A 24,857-nucleotide genomic window follows, 5' to 3' on the forward strand; every position below is an offset into this window, starting at 1 on the left:
AGACTGGGAGGATGACTGGCAGAGTGTGTGACCGCGGCTTTCGGCACATCACCTCCGCCTGCCCCCCCCCCCTCCCTCCCCCCGCCATAAAAGCAACAGACTAAACAGCCATTTATCACCAGGGCGCACGCATGAGCCGCATCGCACGCCGCAACCTCAGCTGGACGCGCACATTAAAACGTCATCGACTGTTACCGACGCGGAGAACCTCGACCGCCTTTTTGCGATGTCCACAAATAAGGCAAACATGGGGCGGAGGGGGGGGGGACGGTTTCGTTGGTCACTTTTATTGAACTGGTGATGACAAAGTGCAAAAACGGCACTGTGCTTGAGATACAAGTGTGGGGGGGGGGGGGGGGGGGGAGAACCAAAAAAAACAAAAGAAATGAAAAGAAAGAAGCTGTGACTCGATGACTGGGGCGGATCCGTCCTGTTGTGTGGCTAAAATCCAGAGTCCTGACCGGCCCAGTTGGGTGTCTGCAAAGAGAAAGCGTGGAGCGAACAAGGAATTAGACCATTTCTAGATCACGGAGGCCGATCAAAAGTCACTTTGGCTGTGGTAAATGGGGGGAAAAAGGGAGGCACATATGCAAGCAGTTAAGTGGTGACGTTTAGCTGTGAGGGGCTGACAGGGACCCGAAGCCGCCGTCCCAGATGGCAGGCAGTAAATGTTCACTATATGTAAGTGATTTGTAGCCTTGAGGACAGCAGGATGTAATGGTGCTCTGCCAGTGGTTTGCAGCCTCTTTTGTCTAATTACAAAATCCCCTTAATGAGGGGGGAGGGGGGGTGGGGGGGTTATGGCAGCACTTCTGTCGCAGATATGCAAACAATAGAGAAGGAGGTAAATGAACACATCTAAAGACGGCCACTCGTTGGATTTAACGCGTCTGCTGCGACTCGGTGGCCTCGGGCCCCCCCGCTCGGCTTGCAGCTCGTGTGCTCGGGACTGTGTGTGTCGTTGGGAGTGCTTGAAAAGTCAACATACCACTAAAAACACACACACGGTCAACATCAAAAACACACTTAAATGGGATGACTGGACCCCGAGCCAGACATCTGCAGCAGGTCCTAAGTGCAGGGAACTCCGGGCTCTAAGTGATGTTCACCATGAAGCTAGTGTGAGGGTCCACCTTATTTACCTCGCCGGGCTGAGTCACAGCGCTCAGGCATCAGTTTATGGTTGTTTGGAATCTACCTTGTCATTAGGCCTTTGAAGGGCAATGGTGGGATGAAAGCGGCAGCGCTCTTAAACTTGCTCTTACTGGCTTATTTCGTGTAAAGAGAGCGTTTGTGGATGGTTGGTCATCAACATTCTTTGGCCTTGTTCTGTCGGACACTTTGAACTGCCCTTCGCTTTTTTTCATGCTGACCCTCGAGCGATCTCATGGGCTAAGGGACGGCTGGTCGCTGTCGACCACCACCTGGGGGGGGGGGGGGGGGGGGTTGAGTGTGCCTTTCTTTATTTGTACAGTAAGTGCTTCACTTGCCTCGGTCTTGGTGCTCTGGGCCTGCTTCTTCTCAATGTTCATGGCCAACATTTGGCTGCGGAACGAGAGGCTCTTGGTCTTCTCGATCACCTGCTGGTAAGGTGATATGGCGTTGTTCCCCATCACCACATGACCCTGGGAACACGGGCAAAAACAGACAAGAGTTGATCAACGACCCATCAGCCAATCACGGTCAGCCTTGCAGACACGCCATCCTAGAAACACCAACCAGAAGGCTGCTCAGGTCCCGTTCACGTCTACTGTAGGCCATGCAGATAATTCTATGTCATTGTGGAGGACTGAGCTATGATTTGCCGATTACAGACAAATGTTGTGATGTCTATGGCAAAAAAGGCAGGTTCAGAGCCTCACAAAGAGGACCCCAAAAGGGTGAGACATTATTACATTACAGGTCATCTAGCTGACGCTCTTACCCAAAGCGTCCTACATTGCATTTTTAACCCATGGCTTTTACATTTTTGCCCTTAGGGGGGGCAACTAGGGGTTAGGTGTCTTGCTCAGGGACTTTGACATGGGACATGGAGCAGCCGGGGCTCGAACCGCCAACCGTGCGGTTGCTAGCGCAGCCGATCTACTCCGTGCGCCACCGTCGACCCATTATGGATACAATGTCCTTACAGAGTTCCTTTCAATTACAAAACCAGCACAGAAATAATGTCTCAATGTCTCTTAACCCACTGAAGCCTCAGAGGAGGTGCGTCTAAGAAGGGCCGTATGTGCCACCGTGTGGGATAAATTAGTCAAGTACCAAGGACACTGGCTGAGAAGGAAGCAGGAAGGGCTCACCAGCTTGGAGTCAATCTTTGCGTCCAGCCTGGCGTTGCGGATGAGATTGACGATCCATCTCTCGGCGTCCTCGGGGGTCATGTTCAGTTTGTCCGCCAGCATGCTGTGGAGGAAACGGAGAGACGTGACACTCTGACCTGCACATACGGCTGCCAAAAGGGTCGAAACACCGAATATGAAAAGGAATAAAAGGAAGTAAACACCAGAACTTCTGGTTTACGTCAGATACTCGAAACTAGTCAGCCTCAGCTGTGCGAACACGCTTAACTAAGATGTAATGCTTCAGCATGCTGACACAAGCATTAAAGCAAAAGCAAATAAACCACCCCACACAAAGTGAAATGACTACTGCAGAGTACTAGTAGACTACCTATCTCTACCTACGTAACTGGGCTGCTGTCTCAAAGTGTTCAGGCAAGCAGTGCTCTGCGTCACCATGGACGACGAGTCATTATTTGCTATAAAACGCAGCAGGGAGGTGTACGACTTACTAACTTAGCCTTTATCTCACACGCTCCCCCCCCACCTGGCTGCTGACACGATGGCCATGGAGCGACTGTCCTCTAGGGGGGTGAAGCGGCCCGCGCTTTATTACAGCTCGACCTGGATGCGTCACAGCAGAAGGGGGCTTTGATCCACAGCTCTGCCCACTGCAGCTGGCTTTCCTTGTGGCTTTCAAAATAACTAGATCCTCACTCGATTCTCCCCCCCAGACCCCACGCTTCCTGCCCCCTTCCTCCTGTCTGACCCCCACCACCCTCCACGCCGACCGCATTTCATATAAGGGCCCCAATAAATACTACACCGACCCTCTGTGCATTGCCCTCTATTACCAACGCAACCATACCTCTCATCTCAAAAGCAAGAGACCCCTCCCTCTGCTGAACCCCCCCACTATTTTACAGACACTTAATGAAATACTGGTGTAGTACCAAATTTGTCATAAAGGAGTTATAAGGCCTATAATAATAGAGTTCACTCGACTAATGATCACTTCCTGTTCCATTCATCACATCTTGTGAGACTAAAGCAGGAATCTGCCCCCCCCCCCCCCCACTTGTCCCACCATGGCCCTGCAAACACGGACCATGTCTTACAACATGCTTTGGGTGGAAAGTAATCCTTGGGATTTGTGATAATGTCTCACAAAGACTACCACTTTCTAACCCATGACGGCTGGTATATTGGGGGGGGGCGTTCGCTCAGCACAGTGAACCGAGCAGGTCTTTGCTCTGCAGGGGACGGCATCCAGCAGGCCGTGGATGCGGAGGTGGAGAAGCACCGTGTGTGATGTTGAGTCGTGGGTTGATTCAGGTCATCAGAACGGGTGGGTTGGGGGTGGGGGCGGCGAGGGGGGGGGGGGCATAAAATTGCTCCTACGGATCATTAGAGGGAGCCCGACAAGTGTAGTCCGTCTTGTGACGCGGGTTTAGGTCGTGATGGATAACACATGCCTGCCATCACAGAAACACGTCACGGACTTCAGCCTAAATGTTGCTAATGGAGAGTAAACAGTACATTTACCAACGGTTACTGGCTCAATTAACTAAAGATTTATACATATGACGCCATCCGAAACAGCCTAAACTACTGCATCAAATACTCCCACAGAGCCGAATCAACGACACAGTCAAACCCCGGCTGCTAGAAGCATCAGGAAAATATGCTGATATATATATATATATATATGTCATTCGTATGTTCATATGTCAACCGTTTATTGCTCTTCAACAGTGCAGAGCTACAAAAACAATAGTCACTCGCTGAGAGGACACCCCTCCCTTATTGACCTAACAATCAAGTAATCCAGAGAGGTCTGTCAGCGGTCCCTGGTTTGCCCGCGTGATTAAGTGATTGCTGCGTCGGGGTTCTGGGTGTTTTGTTTGTCAATTCAGTAAAGTGGGGGCGCATGTCAGTCAAGTCCAGGTCACATGTGATGATCGAAACAAACACGGTCTGGTTTCCTCGCCGGGCGAGTGGAGGCGACCCCTGACCCTTCATAAAACATGATTGGCGCAGCACAACACAGGAACCCCTCCCCCTCAGTCGAACGCCCAACGAGAAGGCACCAGGGCCGCGGCCCGTACCAGCCCGGGTCCTCTAATTCAATTCATAAAAGAAAGTCTGGCAATGTTTTCTGCACCGGAAGAACGGAGGGGCGCTTTATCGCATTGTCTGTGAGAGGTGTGGGCCGGTTACCTCAACCCTAGTGGGAGGGGGGTGACAAGAGGGGGGGGTGGGGGGGGCGGACTTCTACAACCCACAATATTGACATCCTGTGGCCTTTAAGCCAGGCAGACGGCCTCCACGGCTGGTTTTATTTTACACAACCACGATTCTGTTCCTCGAGGGGGGGAGGTGGGGGGGGGGATCACTTTCGCTTCGACCCCTTGCTCTCTGTGGCTCCTGAGCCTTCGACTCCTTTAGGGTCTCAAGCTCACACTTGAGGAGAGGGGTCAGGGCGTTGGGATCTAACTGTTAGAGGAGGATCCCTGTCAAAAGAAGCCCCCCCCCCGCTTTAACATTGCTGGCCTACAATGAGTGCCCTGTTATAAACGCTAGCATGTGAGGGTCTTGTTTTGAGACACTCCGAGCCCTTTAGGGAAACCTCGCCTTCAACTTGGGGTTCAAATTGATTTTTCGGGAAAAACCGAAAATGATCGCGTGGTCTTTCTAATGACTAAATTGTGAGGTGGAAAGATCCTGAGTGGAGCATCCAAACACACAAGACACTGCCTCCAACCAACAGTGAACTCTGTGTAAAGAAACTTTTTTTCGGAGTTTTCGGTGGAAAAACTGTCCAAATGATCACGTGTCTCAAGCCTTTACTCACAATGTCAAGGGACAAGTGTGCACTGGAGGTCAAAGCAGGGTCGTCGCCATTGGATACGTACATCGGACAAACGTGGAAGGGGTGCTAAAGGGGGGTAAATTGGAAACACACTCGGGACACTGAGGAGTCTAGACCAATGCGTGCGTGCGTGGAATCACAGTTCTACTGCCTACAGTACATTCTACATAAGCCGTTACTGCATAAAATAACTTAATTACGCCAACTTCTGGTCTACTTTTGTGTCCCACGCCGAGGGCAAAAGGCAAACTAAAGATCTGTGAAACCATCACGGCCAACGGCCTGTAAAAATATCCTCATTAAAAACAGCCATCAAAATCATTGGAGTCCACGCTTGGGCGCAGAGGGCTTCTGGGTAGAAGACTAATGACTTTAAAAATAGACACCGCTCTGTCCAGCGTCATAACGCCACCAAAAATAAAAACAGAAAATCCAGAAGAACTGCCCGTAATTGTGCGTTTGTCCTTCAAAAACCTCAAGAAAGAAACAAAGAAACGGTAAAAAGTAGGAACATCTCTGTTCGACTTCCTGTTTCTGTGCTACTACAAACTTTTGTGGTCCTTAACAAGTAAATGGATCCAATTGCAGTAAGTCTGCCAAAAAGAACCCGGAGTCTTAATCAATTCCAGACAATCTGCAACTTGAGATTTGGACACGGCCCGATCATGTTGCTCGGTTCAACCTTGACTACAGACCTCCGTGTCGCCGTCGATGGCGTCACATCCGCGTGAACACCGGTAATCCCGTCCCGCTTCCCAATCAGCATCACGCGCTCGTGGAGCGTGACTGTGAACTGTGAAGTGGGGAATCTGTACTGCAGATGAGCCAAGAACAAACGCCTGCGTTACTTGGTGTCAAGACATTGGATGTGGCACCGAGATACAGAGATGGAGATCAATGGTCGGGACGGTGAGTGTCGTTATCGTTGTCGCTCTCGGAAATTGATGTCAAGAAACGGACAAATCCTATAATGTCTCTTCACAGTGGATGATTACCATCATCCTTTTCGTTTCTCCCCCCGCATGCTGTAATTAGTATTGACAATAGTTTGACATGGAGAGCGTCCATTGTCAATGATATAAGCAAACTTGAGTCAACGGGAGACGTGCGAAACCCTTCGACCCCCGTTTACCCAAAGAAAGGGAGGCGATAGTTGTGCCTTTCCCAGCAGCTGGGAACGTCTAAAGCCGCCCAAACCCCGACCTCTCCCCGGGAGAAAGCGCTCCACGCATTGGCCCCCGGGCAGGTGGTCTTAGAAGTGGAGCAACCTGTGGAGACCTGAAAGCAGTTAAACCTCACAATAGTTAATCCCCTTAAAGATGTGTGGGGTCAACGCTGGCCGAGTGGACGGGGCAATAAACACGTATCTCACAAGGCAAGACTCCACTCGTCACACAGCCCGTGCTCTTACTTCCTGTCTGTCTTAGAGAGACGTGCGTCGGCAGCGCGGGACTCACCTGATGCTGATGCACTGGTGGATTCGGCAGAAGGTCTCAAAGATGAAGAGGCGGGCGTTCTCGATGAAGTCCTCCAGGCAAGCGACCAGGAAGAAGTCGTTGACCAGAACCTAGGAGACAAGAGTGCGTTGGGTGAGGGCAGCGAGAATACTATGCAGAGGTTACAGGTCCGCCTCAAAGCCGCTCTGACAGCTGTTTGAGGTTTGAGTAGACGGGGAAACAAATAAATAAATTGGTTGGTTGGAGATGCAACTACAACTGTCAATCAGTCCGTCTGTGGGCATTCGTGCCCTTTTCAATTGCGTGAACAAACCCGATAGAGCGGGTCTTTTTGCCCGTCTGCGCCTTGCACCGCCTGTGGCTTGTTGTGGTGAGAAACGCAGCCTTCGACGCCGCTGCATGTGGCCAATTCTTCGGCTGCAACTGCCCGTGACCCAGCTGTGGCCCCGGACGCACGGCTCGTGTGAAACGCTCCCCTTTCTCACCGCATTCCAACTCTCCGCCGAGGGCCGTCCCACATCGCAGGCCTCCGTCTTCAAAGGCGCTGGGAGATGTAGCCGCTCTTTGTTTGCTCGGGCAGCCGCTATCTGCCCAGAGTTCTGCTCAGATGAATCCCAACTACATGGCGCTATCGGATTGGGCAATGCCCATTTGGGCTACGACAACACTTATCTAAGGCTGATAAACTTTGAACACTTAAGTGCCCTAATCACTGTTATCTGGGATTCAGACCACAAAGCTCAAACAAGTTGTGAAAAGGGGCTTGAAGAGCCCTTCAATGCTGCGGCCTGAGCGCCCGGCTGTAGGTAGACCTCTACATTGCAATCTTGCACATGCAAGCATCCAACATCTGACAGCGGTTCCACATTTGGGTGGTGGGAAATACACAAAAAGGGAAAAACCTGCTCAGCCAAGGACCATTTAAACCAAGCTAAACCCATTTGAAAGCACTTGTCTCAAACCGTTACCCACAATACGCTGAACTCCAAGACAGGACAGGGTCAAAATTGGTGCATCACTGTTGATGTCTTGGACTGTTCATCAAGACGAGAGCCCACCGCAAACGACGCGATATTGGGAGGGGCTCCCTGGGCCCCAGCATTGCCGACTTCAACCAGGACCATGAAGGTGCCGGTTATTGTTTGTGGAACCACCCACCTCGCTCGACCTGAACGAGGTCAGCGGGGGTCTTCTGTGCCGGCTGGACGCGCTGCGATAAGACTGACGCGCTAAGAGGCGCCTGGAATAACTCTGAAGACGCGTCCAACAGGGACGCTGATCGAGGGCGTGTCCCGTCACAGCGGAATTAGGACTCTTACTTTATTATTGTTGATGGCACCTGTCGTCATTTAGAGATGGGCCCCCGGGGGCCTTTGCACAGGAGGAATCTAATGTTTCTCATGCTTTGAATTTTTCCCCGACTACAAACAGATTTTAAACCAATTATCCCCAGTGAGTTTTATTTTAGCCTCCTCATTTGTTAAATGGTGATTCAGGAAGTCAAAGACTCTTTGGATTAGATTAAATAAGTTAAAACGAAACGGAACCGCCAGTAGACCGCTGACATGATTTCTACATATTTACTCCTGGGAAGGAGCCATTTGATCGTGCCAGATGTTTTTCATTTTGAAGGTTTATCGTCAAGAGGAAAAAGATGAAAAAGGGGGCCAAATAACCTACCTTCCAAACATTCAAGTCCGTTGGGGAAACCCAATTACAGCGAGTACTCAAGAGGATGAACTACGTGATCAAGTTACAAAAATACGAATATAGGACAACACCTGCTCCCTCTCTAGAACTCGTTACGGTTTACTCTCCTGAATCTGACTAATATAAATAATAAATAATATAATAATAAATAGGAACATTTCTGCTTTCTGTCGACATTTCAAACCCTGGATGGATGCTAACAGTTTACCTGTAGGGGGAACTGAAGGGTGCGCACGAGGCTTCTGCGGTGACTTCACGTCACTAGATTTGAATTCGGCAAATAGTTCAGCGTTTCCCCTACTATTATATTGGAGGGGCTCCTTGGCCCCCAAAAAGGCACCCGTCCAAGACAAAGAAAGTCTCAAAGGTTATGTTATCAATTTTGCACTGCTCTCTGCGCGCGGCAAACACACACACACACACACACACACACACACACACACACACACACACACACACACACACACACACACACACACACACACACACACACACACACACACACACACACACACACACACACACACGTTGGTGTCCCTGACGGTCCGTACTGTAGTGCTTTGCTGCTACAATAACAAGCAGATTGTTAAATACAATCAATTGATTTGCAAGTTTATCACATGAACTTCCTCATTTGAGGCCACAGTAACTGATCCAATCAAATTGATCAGCGAGTGATCGGCAAAGTAGTAAACACTCAGAGGAGTTTTATGGTTGACTCATTCGATTCCCACATCAAGAACCACTTCTTACATGCAGCCATTACAAACTGGAATTGAAATAAATGCTCTAAAAGGGCAAAGCGAGTGTCTGGACGCCTCCGCAGAGACTTCTGCTTATAAAGCTTTTACTGTTAACTACCAGGCTGATGGGTCAATTACAGGCCGTAGTAAAATCTGACTGCAGCCTGAGTCACGCCGAGACCTCTATATCTGCAGTGGGATCGGAACAAGTCAGACAGGTCAGACAGGGATCGCATGATGACCAACGATGTTTACTACCACGCGGGACCAAAAGATCAGGAGTCTGACCTGTGAATCAAAAGGTCCTCAGAAGACCTCGGTTTGGTCACGGAGAGGCACAACAAACCACGAACCAAACACTTTTTTTGGGAACGGTGGGAGAACAAAAGGTCAAAATGTATTTTGGCGAGGTCACGGAAGGGGGTTTACTCACCGACTCACACTCCCGGAGTTTCTTCTGAGCACTGTCGAAGTCAAAGTTCACGTACAGGCACTCCACAAACTCGGTGATTGGATCCTTGTAGGTGTAAGATTCCTGGAAAAAAATGAATTGGAATACAATGAAAATCAATCCACGTGCTACAACACATCAATACGATGATTAGGTCGCTTAGCTTAAGTGTTTGTGAGGACGCCAATGTTGAGTATAATACAATGTATAAAATACATCTGGACACAAACGGCCTGAGCAGGGAAAGAAGTGTTAGCGGAGCCATTGGGGGACGTGGTCAGTAAGCGGCCTTTGACCTTTGTAAACACAGAGGGGAGCCGACACAAAAGCGGTGCGTTACCTGCTGGATGACCTTCACCAAGTCCTTCAGGACCTGCCGACGCTTGCGGACATCCTTGTTTGTAATGATCGCTGTGGTCAGGTAGCGCAAGATGTGCGGGCACATCGTCTGGATGGCGTTGAGGTATCTGGAACGAGGGAGGATAAAGATGATCATTTATCGTGCCGATGTGAGTGAGGACGTGATCTTTGCAGAGGACACATAACGGAACAGTTTGGCTTCCCATCGGCCTCCTGGCATTTAGAACAGATAAATGTCCGAACAGGACCCTGACTCCTGCACGTGGGACCAAGCATTAAGCCATCTCTTTCATTAGTGTCCTATGAGAGGGAGGTGGAAAAGGAAACCACGGCAAGAAGATATAGATCAGTGAGCAGGGACCAGCCCAGGAGCTGAAACCCAATCCATCAGGGACTGATGTTTGAACCACAGGTCAACTGGCTGAGGGCTGAGCACAAGAGACGGGACGCTGTTACAGGCGCATTCTAATCCCAACTCTGGAGACAAGTCTGCTTGTGCACACGCACACACACACACACACACACACACACACAAACTTTCCCTGTCAATCAACATTAAATGTAAAACCAAAACTCCTTATTGGTTTCTAAATGTCTATCTTTGAACTTTTACCTCCAGTGCACCCCAAATTGACCAAAACTCAATCTGAAAAGAGGAAGTGCAGCGGGCCCCTTCAGGTCCTCAGCAGCCGAAAGCCAGAGGAGCACATGGTGTTCAGGGAAAGAGCAGCTTAATTAGCTGGAACCATTAAAGGGACAGGGGACCCGTGGCAGTGGTGATGTCGGCTCTCCCTCTGCCCTTTGTAGTTGCTTTCCTACTGTGTTCCTGATTAACTTACACCTACTCACTCTGGGCGGGGGGGGGGGGGGGGGGGTCCGATAGCAAGCGTTCACCCAACTCCACTTAGGGGATTTCATCTTTTTTTTCTCCCCTCTTTTCAGTAGTGCTGCTGCTCTGGTTTGTTGAGGATGCTACTGAGGCACGCAGCCCAAAAACAAAACATCAAGCACTAGTTCAGATTCCCTCTGTCCGACGGGGACGGTGGGAGAACATGGAAGCAGGACACGGTAACGGGGACCCGTTTCACAGCTCATCTGGAAAAGTGAAGTACTGATACTAGACAATCAAGTGACTCGTGCTATATTTGCCCAGTTTGCACCTGCAACATACTCCGTCACCGGGCACCCCCCCTGCCCCCCCCAAAGTCAGTGCGGTCCATACATGAATTTGGACCTGGATCTGCTGACTGCGAGGGTTGGGGAGGTCAAATGTGGAGCTGAAGAACAGCCGCTGGTCGCCGGCTTCAGCCAAAGGAAGTACTGACCGTCAGAGGAGGGGAAACGAGAGCCAAGCCTCAGCGGGGAAAACATGAGGTTTCTCCACTGTGAAACTGCAAAGCACACAAAACTACCTCAGTTTGTCCACACAGATGTTTGGGTGAGCTGCTCAGGGGTAATTGTTGGGCAGGCCTCCTTAATCATCCACAATAAAATTAAAAACTAAGTCAAGTTCAGGGAGCCAGACATTTGGGTGCGCTGTGTTGTGGTCCCCTGCTAGGCCGTATGCGGAGGCCAATCATCTGTACAATTATACAAGCCTGCAATCAGAACGGGGGCGGGGGGGCAACGACATCAACATAGGCGGTGTGCAAATTTTAACGCAGTGTATAAAGTTTCCAATCTGCGATGCACATGGCCTTGTTCTTAACTGGGAGAGTAAACAGACCACACAAAAACACACACTTCTGAAACCACTTTAAGAATACGAAGTTCGTGGAGAAGAACCCAGAACCAGAGATGCGTCAGGAGAGCAAATGTTTTCTCTCAAAATCATGTTCTAAAAATCCCCTTTTCTCAGAATCATCACAACTCCGTTTATGATGTAGTACCACTCAATACAAATCAATATGCCTCAAAGGTTTGCAACATCAAAACCACTCACATTCTTCATTAAGCAGAAACATGCATACAAATGGTCACAATAGAGCAGCAAAAGCTGCTATAGAGAATCTGTCGATTATAATGTGGAAGGTTTTGGGCAAAGACAATATATACAGACTTCCTCTGGATTTGAAGGTTCAGTTGAGTCAAATTGTCTGGATCCTCCGTAACCCTGACGGAAGCGTCTATTATGTATGTCCATGCCCACACTAGACGCCCAGGACCGGCAGCAGGCACCGTTCAAAGCTCTTATTTTTAAAAATTGTTGGTACCAGGTCCTTTTACTCAATTATAAATTTCCACTGGCACCCACTCAACGTACGCTGGACGGTTGGACTCGTCATCGTAGTGATGTCCCGGGGCGTGACATCACTACGACACACACGCTGTGTGTTCTCTCGCTGGATGCTTTCATCTGCACCCAAACAGACAAAAGTTTGTAATCTGACGTCGGGTTTGCAGGACGCCAATATATTAAATCTTGGCCGACGGTATTTACGAAAATGCGGTCGCCATCGATGACAGCTTGGCTCTGTAAAGAAGAACCCCACGTGTGACCATTTTGTTATGCTCGAGTTCAAGCTGGGTCTCTGCTCGGCCTTTCACTGCACCGCGATGGGCCGACAGACACGAGGCTCCACCGAACTACAGACCTTTGCCCTTCCTGTTGCCCTTTGCTTTTATCTTTACAACTGCTTTCAGGTATTCTCTTCAATGTTTTGCAACTTCCTGGATGTCAAAGCAAGAAACTAAACGATGACATGAACGCTACTTACTGCGGCTGGTACAGGAAGAGCTCAATGATGTTGTCTCTGCCCTTGGGGTGGTTAAAGAAGACAAAGAGGGACCAGTGAATGAGCCATGTCCTCTGCTGAAGGGCCTGGAGAGGGGAGGTGACGGACTGAACGGGACAAAGACAAAAGAAAAGGAGGGGGAGACGAAAGAGAGGGAGGTGAAAAATAGATGACGGGTAAGAAAATGTAAGTGCTGTTTCATAAATGGAAAACAAGCATCGAACATACAGCCACTTCATACTCATATCAAAGTTCTTAAGTAGTCAGACGAGTGTGTGAAAGTGAAACATCGATACGAGAGGCCGTGTAAGGGACTCTAAATGTGGTATCAAATTCATAGCAGTGGGGCATTTACGTTGTTATCGATAGTCTCTCTCAGGCGGGTGAGGTCCTCCATGGCTGCCTCCCAGTTCTGCATCAGGATCTCGGAGGCCAGCTTTCCCCACAGAGAGTTCAGGGCATTCCTGTCGGTAGCTGGGACCTTGGGAACAGGCACGGTGAGCAGTTAAAAGCGGACGCACACGGCAACACACTGAACAACGCCGTCCCTACAGCGGTTTGGCACACGCACACACGCACACACACACACACACACGGGGGGAGACCGGGCCACTGCTATTATTTGTACTGGATGAACAGATTCAATTTTTGACAGCAAAAGAGACATGGATCATGAAAGACTGTTTAGCTTGAAATAAAACCAAATTTGCTGCACTTTGCCAGGTGACCATAGAGATGGTTTGCTAGATTACGACATTAAGCAAAGACACATTTGGAGCATGTCGTTTTGAATAGTTTGGTAGAACTAAGAACACTTTGGTCGAAGTTGAGTTTGCTTCAGAGAGAAATGCTGTGGTTCCTCCAAACTAATGGCGGATCAGTAAAGAAGGACCTGGAATAGCCGCATCGCAGGCTAGTAGATGCCCTTGTTTACAGCAAGCATCTGCAAAGGCCATTTGTCCGGTTTGCAGTAAGAATATACCAGCTATTCCATATTATATATGGAGTATTTAACACCAACAAAAATCAAAAAGATATCAACATTCCACACCTGAAAAACCCAAACAACAAACATTAGATTGGTGGAGCGGACTCACACAGGACTGGTAGTAAAACCTGCAACAAACCCAGGACAACCTCCTGATGATACGCTTTTACTTGCATGCATAATGTTGGTTGTTGAAACAATGACCCTCTCCCACCTAAGATTAAGATAATGTGCGGTTTGCTTTAAAGTTGATGCCCCACCGCCGCCCACCGGAGTAGCAGACTGATTAAAAGACTAATCACTCCCAAAAAGAAAAATGTCACAAGCTACTGCTTCCGATTTCCAGAAGAGACTGAAAGACAAACAAAAAGAAAGGATCAGGTAATGAGGCACAGGTTGCGAATGGATCACGAGGACGCGGCACACACACCCCGGGGCTCCTGGGAAACTCTGCGCCACAGTAGTTCACGATAACACCGAACACCAGACGCAGTGACATGAGTCAAGCAGGAAGTCGGGGGGGGGGCAGAGAAACACAGATCCTAACCCCTCAACCCCCCCGAGAGGGCTGTGAGACACGACAGGCGTACAAGTGGAGGAGACACCAACAAAAAAAAAAAGGTTTCAGCTGGAATGTCCCAAATTGGTTATGGATGGAGAGGAATTTCTTTTTTTTTATTTTAGTATGCAAATAGCGGTTAATCTGATGATGATAAGATTTATTTAGGAGATCTCCCGTAGTATTGCCCCTAAAAGGAGAACAGAATAAGCCCATTCACCCGGTGGTTTTTAATGTAGAAGTAGATCCCATTATGAATGTTTTTTTATTTTTTTTATTTAAGTGGAGAAATCCCGAGAGAGATCATCATTGTAGCAGAGAGAGAAAAAAACATTTGCTCCACTGCCAGTATGAAAAGGTCAGCAAAAGTGTTTTGTTTGTTATTTCTTCCCTCCTTTCTTGGAAGTCCCTGCCTGCTACGTTGGGCTGACCTTTAGGTCATTATGGCAACTTTACGCGCGCACACACACACACACACACACACAAGTGGCCACGCTAGAAAAGTTTCAGTACCTGGGTTTTTCCAGCAGTTACCTTAAGTTTCCATTGGTTTGTGAAATGGGCACATTTTCGCTGACTGACCAGCAACAATAAATTGACTGTGCTGGGGATCCGTCGGGATACTTAATCTTTATTCTTAACATTCAATCCCTGCATTAAGTGATGATATGAATAAGTTGCTCTTTTCGACGGTGCCGAACTGTAACCAGACCTGAGGAATGGATTTTGCAAGGCTGGCTTCCTTCGTTTAATTGACTGGCTTTCCCACGTTAGCGGGCTTTATGGAGCCTCACCTCTCCCATGCGGGGGAGGGAGCGACAGACAAGGGGCCTGTGAGGATGGGAGGTCCACAGAACACCAGAAAGAGGGGAGGAGAAGGGGGAGGCACACAGACTCACGCTAATGAAATCCATTTCTAACTCTTTAACATCTAAAAAAAGCTCTTTGCATTGTCAGGAGTGAGCAACAGGGATGTAGTTTCAGGGTGTAACAATTAAGGGGTGAAAATAAATCAATGTTGAATTTTAAACCGCATGCAACAACTAGAGCAAGTTGGGTTTATTCAGAGTGAGTTGTCGGAACAGTGGGACCCGTTCCCTTGCAGTCGGAAAGCTTGGCTGAATTATCTGTCATGCCGGCTCGGATGTTGCTCTTCCTTCTCCAGACTCGAGCAGATCAGCGACAAAAAGCCATCAAATGAAGTGCCCGACTGCTTCGGGTTAAGAGGGTTGTTTGCGGCGGGCGGGTCTCATCACCGCTCGCAGCCGCTGCCAAGTCCGTGAGGACGTGCACGAGCATCCGGAGTCAGCGCCGTCCCGGAGACGAGAGGCGACGCGGCATCAGATGCCAATTAGGACAGGAACAAAAGCCCGCTGTCATGAGCGGACCACATGTTGAGCCGACGCTCGCCCGCCCTTTTTTTTCGGGGGCTGGTTTTGGCCCGAGCGAAGGGTTTTCAAACCGCGGAGCTAAATGCCGTACCGAAAGGCAGGTTTTTGACCACAGAGCTAAATGCCGTACCCAAAGGCAAACAAAAGCGGGAGGACGAGTGAGTGACGCCTGGAAACCGCTGGCCATGCGGGCTGGTTCCACTGGTTATTACGGGACGCTCGGTTGGGCTGAATTAACAAACACTTGATGCAAGATAACATCGAAGGAGTCAAAGGGGAGCTGAATTTGGGCTGGAAATGTGGTGTTATTACAACTGGAACAGTAATCTAAGTAAACAAGGGGTTAGCTGGGCGCTTAAGGATGGCCTACGTGTGACCTTGGGGGGGAGAAAGCGAAGGCAACAACTGACGCCCGCCAGGCGCTGGAGCTAACGAGAGAACCACCTTGGATACGGAGCCGCCGTGTAGTTCAGACCACGTGGACGCCGCACAGCGTCCAACTCGACGGCCGAGATGCGCAACGTGTGAAAAAGTCCAGGGGGGGTCAATTTATGGCCCAAACTTGTGGAGCCGTTGCGATTGTTTTTGACAATTCTCCCCAGATAAAAATGATGTACTTCAACATAATGACAATTCAGTTGATAAAACAGGAGCTCGACACCTGTTGTGGAGCCGGTGATTCAGAAGGTGTCAGTCGACGTCCTGAATCTTCATTACAGCCGGTTTCTTGTGTGACCTCCAGACAAAAGGCGCTGCAGACACGTAGCGCGAACCGTCAGGTCTCTGCTCTTTGCTCATATTCATTTCACATTTTCTGTACCGGACTTAACAGTTCAAATTCACACACATTTAACAAACTAGAACCATTAAGAAAATAAGGGCCACCTTTTACACAATTAAAGCACCACTATATCCAAATGTGGCAAAACTCTTTATTTCTCACGGCCGCTGTGAGATGTTTTAAGTCTTGTAACACCTGAGTAACCAATGATCGGTCCAATAACCGACATCACCTCATTTTAACATGCTTTTCCGGAGCTGCACCTCCTTTATCAGCTTCCTAGTTCACGTTAAGCCACAACGGCCAGAACCCTGGCAAAAGATCTTGGTTTATAGACGAAGACCACTGACTACAATGATGTGCTTTTGCATCAATATTGTACACACGACACAATTCTTTGGATTGTATCCTTTTTAGTTCTGCAAAGAAATCACCCCATGATGGGACACGCGTGCGCGGCATCCCTGAGAACCGCCCCGCTAAGCGGCGCGTGGAGCTCTGGGTGCTCGCGAAGAGAAGCCTTGCATAACTTAAGCCCAGCGTAGACTCAAGACGTCGTGACTAGGGACTCGCTGGCCACAGCACTCCAATCAATAAGCTGTCTGCTGAAGCACACTACAGACAGATTATGCAGTCCGGTCACTTGGCCCAGTAAAAGAGCCTCCTCAAGTCTTGGACCCCCCCCCCCCCCCCCCCCCCCACCTCACAGAAATACCAAAGACGTGCGAGGAATTGAACAGGCAAAACGACGTCACCTTTTCATATTCAATTACTTCTAAGTGTTCTCCTCCTACGCCTCGGGCCGTATGAGGAATTAAACATAATGTGATGTTCAATCTTTAATATGTCATGGAGATGCCTGGAGCCAGTATATAAATGGGGCCGGGGGGGACGGCACCGTCACTCGGTTAAGGGAGGCGAGGCGTTATCAGCATCAACATCCTCGCTCCACGAACGGCCGGCGTTGGGAAAAACTCACCAAGACGCGGAAGAAGTAGAGGTACTCTGCCGCTCCGGAGTAGTTGCCGCACTCGTACTGGAACTTGGCGTATCTGTACAGCGTGTCCAAGTACTCCTGACGGAACTTCAAAGGGAAGACGAGAGTATCAGTATCACAAACAGAGAGACTGTTGTCAGGTAGAATCTGAACCATACATATTTTGAAAACAAATATTGGGCCGGCTCCGTAATGTCGTGCAGCTGTGGCGCTGAAGGAAATCCCTGAGTATTGTGTCATGCATATAATTCTAATTTATATACAGCGTACTGTGTCATAAATATGTTTTGTGGGTTAGGGCGAGTCATCCTCATCATTACTTCTCAAACATCTGGGTTGCATCGGATACATTTCGAGCCATTGTAAACCAAATTACACCTCCAATTTTTCATATTTATTTGTAGTCGTAACGCAATCTCCCCACAATATTTCACTTTTGGGAACGCGCAGCCAAGAAGCGATGGCACGAACGACATCAAACGAAATACATTTAAATGTATGGACGGCTATCCTTTTCAGGCCTGCTCGTCTTCCTGTGTTTAACTGCCCCGGTACCTCGCGGCACTGAGCACCGACCCCAGTAGAACTGGAGCTGTGTGGCGGTGCAATGAGAACAGCGAGCGTGTCAGCGGGATACCGGAGTGGGTGGGGCGCAATGGCAGGGGAGGGCGAGGAGCCCAAACATCCCGGTAAATATAGCGCCTCCGGCATTCTTGCGGCTCTGTCCACGGTCCCGAGTGTTTATTCTTAACAGGCCACAACAGAATGTAAATGTCCGCAGAATTTGTGCTAGCCGTACAAACCCCCCCTCCGAAAATGAGTTACGGGATTTTTCTTTTTGGGAAGTAGCCGCTGTGCATTTCCCTGCTCGGCCGGCCCATCCCACTTCGCCCCTAAAACAACCGCGGGTTCACCCGAGAGCCATGGGAAGCGCAGAGAAGGAGAGAGGTGTCAGCAGATCAGCCCAACTTACGTTATGCTTTTCGGCCAAGTAGTCAAAGAGCATTCGTCCGTCTCTGCGGGAGAAACAAAAGGAGGACGGTTAGAAGCCGTTTGGCTGACATCATGGCGCTCAGTCCCATTCAGGCACATTTTCTCCACCTCTGGTCTCAGCGGTACGTGAATGACGACCATCCAGAAGACATCTAAGTGATGTCTGGTGAGGAAAGGTGCTACTCGCTCCTCTGCACAGCCTTGAAGTAACTTCTGTGTCTGCTTCCATGTTCTTTTTTATAGTGTGTGATGTGTTTATTGTTACGTGAATCTCACTTTTACAGCTTCAGCAAGTGAAAAAAAACACACACACACACACACATATATATATATATCTTATATTTCACTTTCCACTTGCTACGAGATTCAGATGAGTCGGCTGCTGAGCTCCGATAAGTGGCAACGGTCAAGGCGCCATCGGCAACATGTTTCCCATTGTTTTAACAAGTCCAAACAAATGAGAACATGAGTGTGTCTTATAATGCCAGATTGTAGATATATATGGTAATAACATGAATAACTATGGTAGCTGGGCCTCGGTTTCTGGCCCCAGTAGTTGTCCAAATAAAGCCTGCTAAGGCATAGAGGCCATTTAGCTAAACTGTTCAATAAAAGTACTTAGACCATTAGGTTCTATTACCCAGTAAAATGCTTTGTGGATGTGCATGGAGAAACCCTCGCAGACAGGGCATAGGGATCGGAATATTAAATCATTCCTTTTCCAACACTGGATGATCCTCTAATGCAGAAATAATGTTAAAAACAAGCAACTGCGTCGAGCAGAATTTAGCTCATAATGATGGAATAAAACTTTTGCATGTTCGTTGGCTTCAGAGTTTTCTTCATTGACCCCAGATGAGTTTCCTCATTGTTCTACAAATCCGATGGTTTGAAGAAAGAAAAAATAGATGCTTAACTTAAAACAGGCATACGAGCCCTCGTCCAAAACGGACTATTTCCTCCTTCCTTCAGCCTGACAGCAAGCTAACGATAGCACAGACATGTGCTAAGTCAACGTTGAACTCTCACATAACAGTTCCTACAAAGCTGTGCCTTAAATAAACAATACAACATAAACAGTATAAACTGAGGAAATATGAAAATGCTTTTGATTAACTGGACACTCTCTTGCCAAGAAACCCCCCAAAAAAACAGGGAAGGATGAAGACTGAATGTGACCAAACTATTTTAATCACTGTGTATGACAAAACGGTCTTAATAAAGTCAACCACAACATCTTATTTCTGTTACTTTTTACGTCTGGATTTGTTGACTTCTCTCACAAAAATCTTGAAATAATGCTCCCCCCCCATTCAGAACGCGGTGCCATGGACTCTACTGTTTCTAATAACCGCTTTTACTTATCCCAGAATCAGGGCAAGTGAGACCCGAAATACATTTAACAACCTCACTGAGGCCCTATAATGAGAAAATAGATATTATACTAATGTTCTGCCGTTACCTAGTGGACTGCATCTGCCTTGTGGTCTCTGGGTCCTCGAACATCTTCACAATGGGCTCGGTCTCGGACTGCAGCTGCTTCAGCTGGGCCACCACCTCCGTCCTCTTCTCCCTTAGAGCTGATACGGGGAGGGAGAAGAAAGCCATGAGCCACAACAACACCGTAAACCAACACGATCGTGATCCAGGAACTACGAAAGTTCACTGCTGAATCGATTCGGACTGCAGCAAGCGGTGTGCTGCCCGTTTACGATCAAGCAACATTAATATGGTCCTTGGTTATATTTGTGGTATTTATTGGGGGTGTGTGAATGGGGATGAGGTGTGTATCCACCCGGCGTGAGCACTTACTGTGGGGGATTTCTTTCTCGGAATAAAGGCTTCTGTACACATCCATGGCGAAGTCCACCATGTTTGTCTCACTGAGGAGATCCAGTTTTCCATGAAGAAGTTCCTGTTCATTGTAGATCTAAAACAGCACAAAACAGAAGTGTTGGTTTTTGTACAATGTTATTATTTGACCAGGAGGCTCTGGTGAAGAGGGCAAAGAACCCCCGAGACAAGCAGCGGTGAGGTGCAATTATAAATTGACTTATTGTCTTTCAATGGAGGATTAAATCATGTGCAGGCTAAGTTTTGTTTATGAACAAGCAAAGCAAAGAACATTCCCTTGAAATAACCTCTTACAGTGATTATTAATTGATTCCCAGTGGGAATCCGACATAATACTTGACTCAGACTTTCTTAAAATAACGTTAAATTGACCAGGTGAGTTGGTAATTCCACTGAAATAAGTTTGTCAAATGGTCATTTATACAATTATAATATATTTTTACTTTAGTTATTGTACTTTTATCTTTTCCCACCATAGCTTCTGCAGAGAAGAATGGCTTAACGTTAATGGCTAATGGGCACACCAGTTCACTAAAACAATATTAAACTGGAGGTAAGAATGACGTCACTCCTATCCCAGCCTAACAAATGAGACAGTAATCCACATGGGAAATAGTTCATGTTTAAATCGACCTAACGTTTAAGGTTTGCTAGCTAGGATTACTTTAACATGTTATCTGCTGGCCATGTTAACATCACTGATGACGTGCTCTATATAAAACGTTATATTCAGAGTCAGCGCAGGGGCCTAAAATCAGCAGCATCCCAGAATGCTGTTTGATTATTGCAACGGGAACCGTTTCCAGCTAACGCTACAAAGGGTTAGCATAGCACGTTATAGCTCGGGTGCGACTGCTTCATCTCCCAGTATATGCGCTACTTGGCGCCTTTTGAGCAGACGTGTAGAGCGATAACATATCTGAAAGGCAGCAGTAAACAACTGGGAATCGTTATAACCAGATAATGTGTAGAACAGGCGCTACTAGTTAAGGTAAGGCGCTGCCCTGCGACCATCTGGATCTGAAACAGCGCGTGGCCTGCTCATCCACTGTAAAGTTAAAGAAAATTAAAGCATGACTTCCGGTATTCTATGTTTCGATTAAAAAAACTAGGTGTGGTAATAAGAGGAGTAACATAACAGTATTATCCCTACGTATACAATTGTGTTACAAAAGCATGCGTTGATCTAATCGCTGACACGTATATATGTACGTATTTTGTTCTGTTCTCATCAACAGTTTTCCGTTTGTCAAAGTGATGGGGAATAGAATTTCTAGGATTTCTTTTATTTTGAAGGCACGCAGCTATATATCCGGCTCCACTCCGGTTGAATGTGTCAGCTCAACAGCTACAGAAAATGTGACCATCTCCTTAACGCACAAAGCCTCGAAAACTGCTCGAAAACTGAAAATATTTTCTTGAAAACAACGAGAAAATGTAATGAAACGTATACACGTTTATAAATGTCATACCTCTTTGACCGATAGGAACTCCAGCAGAGGAAAAACGAGATGACGGTCTAAAAAGTGAGCAATTTTGGTAGTGAGGTCGTATTCCGCCATCTTTGCTCCGGGGAAAGGAAAGCGGAAGTGAGATGCGGTTGCGTAGAGAGGGACTGACCAATCAGCGACATGCTCAGTGTCTTCAATGAGAAATAACCTCCTTTTTTATCTACAACACATAGATAGACGGAAACATTTTAAAACGTTTTTTCATTTATTTGTTTAATTATGAACTTCCCTCTTTCGATCAATGTATTTCTGATATGCTTAAACTGTTATGTTGCTATTATTAAAAAGTTACTATCATTATTATTATTCTATTACACTCTGGTTCTAGTGGTGGATTGATTTTTTTTGGACACACAACTGTGGCTTGTGAATGTTTCAATAATTTCTTTGTGGTGTTGATACAGTACAACATTTCATTTACAAGAAGGACTTCAAGTGAATCTTTTGTTGAATTTGAAAACATAGGCTTTCCTCCAGACACCACTAATATATTTTTTAAGCTTGTCTGTGAAAAACGCCTTCATAGGACTAAAAACAATTTGAGGGCCAATACAGTCATGATGAACCCACTCATGAGACTGGTAAATGTGAAGGAATGAACTTTTCCACAAAGTTTGAAAGTACTGTTCATCGAAAGAAGGATGATGCCATCCTTCTTTCGCCTCCTTTACTTCAGCAGCTGCCTCATAAAAGGTGCCCATGTGTCAAACAAGACAACTTCGATATGAGCTATTTAATGGCCCATTTTTAACAAGTTAACTCACGTGTCACTGTCTTCACACAATTCTCCTCTTGTTACCACTGGACTCTCATGGTTTTTGAAAATATCTCAGCGTCACGCAGTGAGAGAAAATGATTATTGTCAGCGAGAGGTCACAAATTACAGGCGGTTTAGTATTTTCATTTTTCCATTTGAAGGCCGGTGAGGATCCATACCAGCGGTCACAGTGTCGGTCCAGTTCTGTTTACTGCATGTGAACCTGTGTGTGTGTGTGTGTGTGTGTGTGTGTGTGTGTGTGTGTGTGTGTGTGTGTGTGTGTGTGTGTGTGTGTGTGTGTGTGTGTGTGTGTGTGTGTGTGTGTGTGTGTGTGTGTGCGTGTGCGTGCGTGCGTGCGTAAAACCAACCGGTAATAAAATACAAAGCATTTTTTATTCAACGCTGTAGTTTTAAAATGTATAACTGATCTATGAAAATATAATTGTGTTAAAGTCGTAATGGAGGGTCCAAAGAAATCTCAAAAAGGGATATTTTTTAGTGGTTCTGTCACAGCTCTGTTACTTCCACCTTTCACTCCACCCAAACAGTTCATCTTATACACCTACCTGACCCATCACACTCAGCTGTCCGCCCTACTGCCTCCCTTTAGGATTTAAACCCCCAGTCACTCACTCACTGCCACATCATTATTCTGGACTGATGGACTGATTCTCTGTTTCAGACACTGTCTCGGACTTCCTCGCCTCACTCCTGCCCCGGTCTTCACCCAGCCTTCTGTCCCTGACCACTACTTTTCCCAGTGACTGCACAACCTGTTTGTCTGCATTGAGGGAAATAAAGACTCTGATTTGAACTCCTGCTGTCTGCCGTACTGCATGTGGGTCCGTTCCTTACCCGTTAGTTTCAGCCGTGATCCTTCAAACCAATAACATGCTCTGACAGAGCAGCAAAACCTGATTCCTTCCAACCTTATTTGTCTGAAAACATGAGCATAGCTCGATAATTGCTCCTCTCTGACATAATATGCACTGTAACGTCCATCTTCTGTGTAATCGGAGTGGGATTTTATGTGCAGGCAATAATACTTAATATTCAATATTGAGTTAGGAAGCAGCGGAAGGAATCTTTACCGGTCCAGGCAAAGCCGTTAAGCAATTCCAGACAAGCTAAATGAAAAGAACTAAACTGACAGAGAACTTGGTGTTTCAAACGATGATTTAAAAGCCAAATTGCTTTGGTTTCTCTTGTTCCCACGGTCTATATATTAATTTAAGGGGAGAATAGTGTTTTGGAAAAACATCTGCAGGGGAATTCCCTTAAACGTTCTCAGATTATTCAGTTTCTTTTCTGACACAACACTTGTGTTTTTGTGCTGATAACATCTACACACCTAAAATCATGCGCCATGTTCTTTCTTCTCACAGTAGTTTTTTTCTCCGGTGTGTCAAGTGAAATATCCGGAGTTTCCAGTTGTGCCGCTCAAATTAAATAATGTTTGCTTTATTCAAGCATAGGCCTCATCTGACCCCTAAAGGAGTTCAAATGGCATACTAATTAAAACTTAAGATATTGTACTCAGCCTATAAATGTTACTGTGGTTGTTTCAGTGGTTTTGTTCATTAAAAAAAAAAGAAAAATCCAGTCTAGTTTACCACAAGCAGAATTTAACTCAAATTAATTTAAAGGGTGGCTTCACCAGAATGACCAATATACAAGCAGAGATTTGCAGTTACAGAGCAGGACTTTAAACATTGGCCAAAGCATAGAAAAACAACATCCGGGTCCGCTATGTGAACTTTTTTTCTGATTGACTTACAGTGAGAGATTTGTAAATCAGTCAATTGAACAGGGCTGAAAAAGTGAGCGAATACTCTACGGTGCCCATAAAGATCCACGTAGTTTTATAATCTGTTTAGTTTTTCTGCTTCATGTTCCGCTGAGCAGCTTTTGGGATGAAGGACAGTGGTTCTCTTCATACACAAAGGCCCACAGAAGTCTATGACTTGAACAAGTCTGAGTGCAATTATGTTTCCTGTAAGGGTATGCAGTAGGTCAAATGGTTTGTACAGGTAGGAGACGTGTTCGTTTTTACAACCCTAACAGTGTGTTTAAGCCCAAATGGTGATGGCCCAAATGTCAAACTGGAGGTTTCAAAACAGCTGTCCATGAACCATTGGGTGACGTATCTGCGACGATGCTCACTTGTTCTATGTAGTCGAGGCGTCACGCCCACATTTTTTGTTTTGTTTTTTTTAGATTGAGATTGAAAATCAATTTTTCAAGGAAGACAGGCAGCAACATAGAAACAGAAAACACAGAATAAGACTAGTTTGAATAAACTAAATGTTTAAGAGGCTGTGATGTAACCAGTGTTATTTAAAAAAAAACACTGACATTTTTGAGAACTTATGTTTCTTTCATTTAAGATTTAAAGGCAGTGTGGAATCACTGACGGACATAT

The 24,857-nt window shown here is 47.0% G+C and overlaps 1 protein-coding gene across 1 annotated transcript; it reads right to left on the reverse strand.

Moving 5' to 3' along the window:
* Window positions 1–267: 267 nt before the first annotated feature.
* Window positions 268–21,853, reverse strand: eif3ea (eukaryotic translation initiation factor 3, subunit E, a). Its single transcript, XM_040165470.2, has 13 exons — window positions 21,640–21,853; window positions 20,126–20,243; window positions 19,776–19,893; window positions 18,294–18,336; window positions 17,303–17,407; window positions 12,960–13,085; window positions 12,587–12,711; window positions 9,850–9,976; window positions 9,492–9,593; window positions 6,606–6,715; window positions 2,298–2,400; window positions 1,491–1,625; window positions 268–477 (listed from the first exon to the last, which is right to left on the reverse strand). Exons 1-13 carry the CDS (start codon window positions 21,727–21,729, stop codon window positions 442–444), a joined length of 1,338 nt encoding a protein of 445 aa, XP_040021404.1. The 5' UTR covers window positions 21,730–21,853; the 3' UTR covers window positions 268–441.
* Window positions 21,854–24,857: the final 3,004 nt, after the last annotated feature.

Source organism: Gasterosteus aculeatus, chromosome 20 (assembly GCF_964276395.1).
Source record: "Gasterosteus aculeatus chromosome 20, fGasAcu3.hap1.1, whole genome shotgun sequence".
In the NCBI taxonomy this organism is placed as follows: Eukaryota; Metazoa; Chordata; class Actinopteri; order Perciformes; family Gasterosteidae; genus Gasterosteus; species Gasterosteus aculeatus.

Excerpts from the sequence above, each read along its gene's own strand:
- eif3ea (XM_040165470.2), bottom strand. The coding sequence starts at position 21,729 with ATGGCGGAATACGACCTCACTACCAAAATTGCTCACTTTTTAGACCGT. Across the intron at positions 9,594-9,849 it reads TGGTGAAGGTCATCCAGCAG|GAATCTTACACCTACAAGGA; the intron begins GTAACGCACCGC and ends ATTTTTTTCCAG. Across the intron at positions 6,716-9,491 it reads AACTCCGGGAGTGTGAGTCG|GTTCTGGTCAACGACTTCTT; the intron begins GTGAGTAAACCC and ends CTTGTCTCCTAG.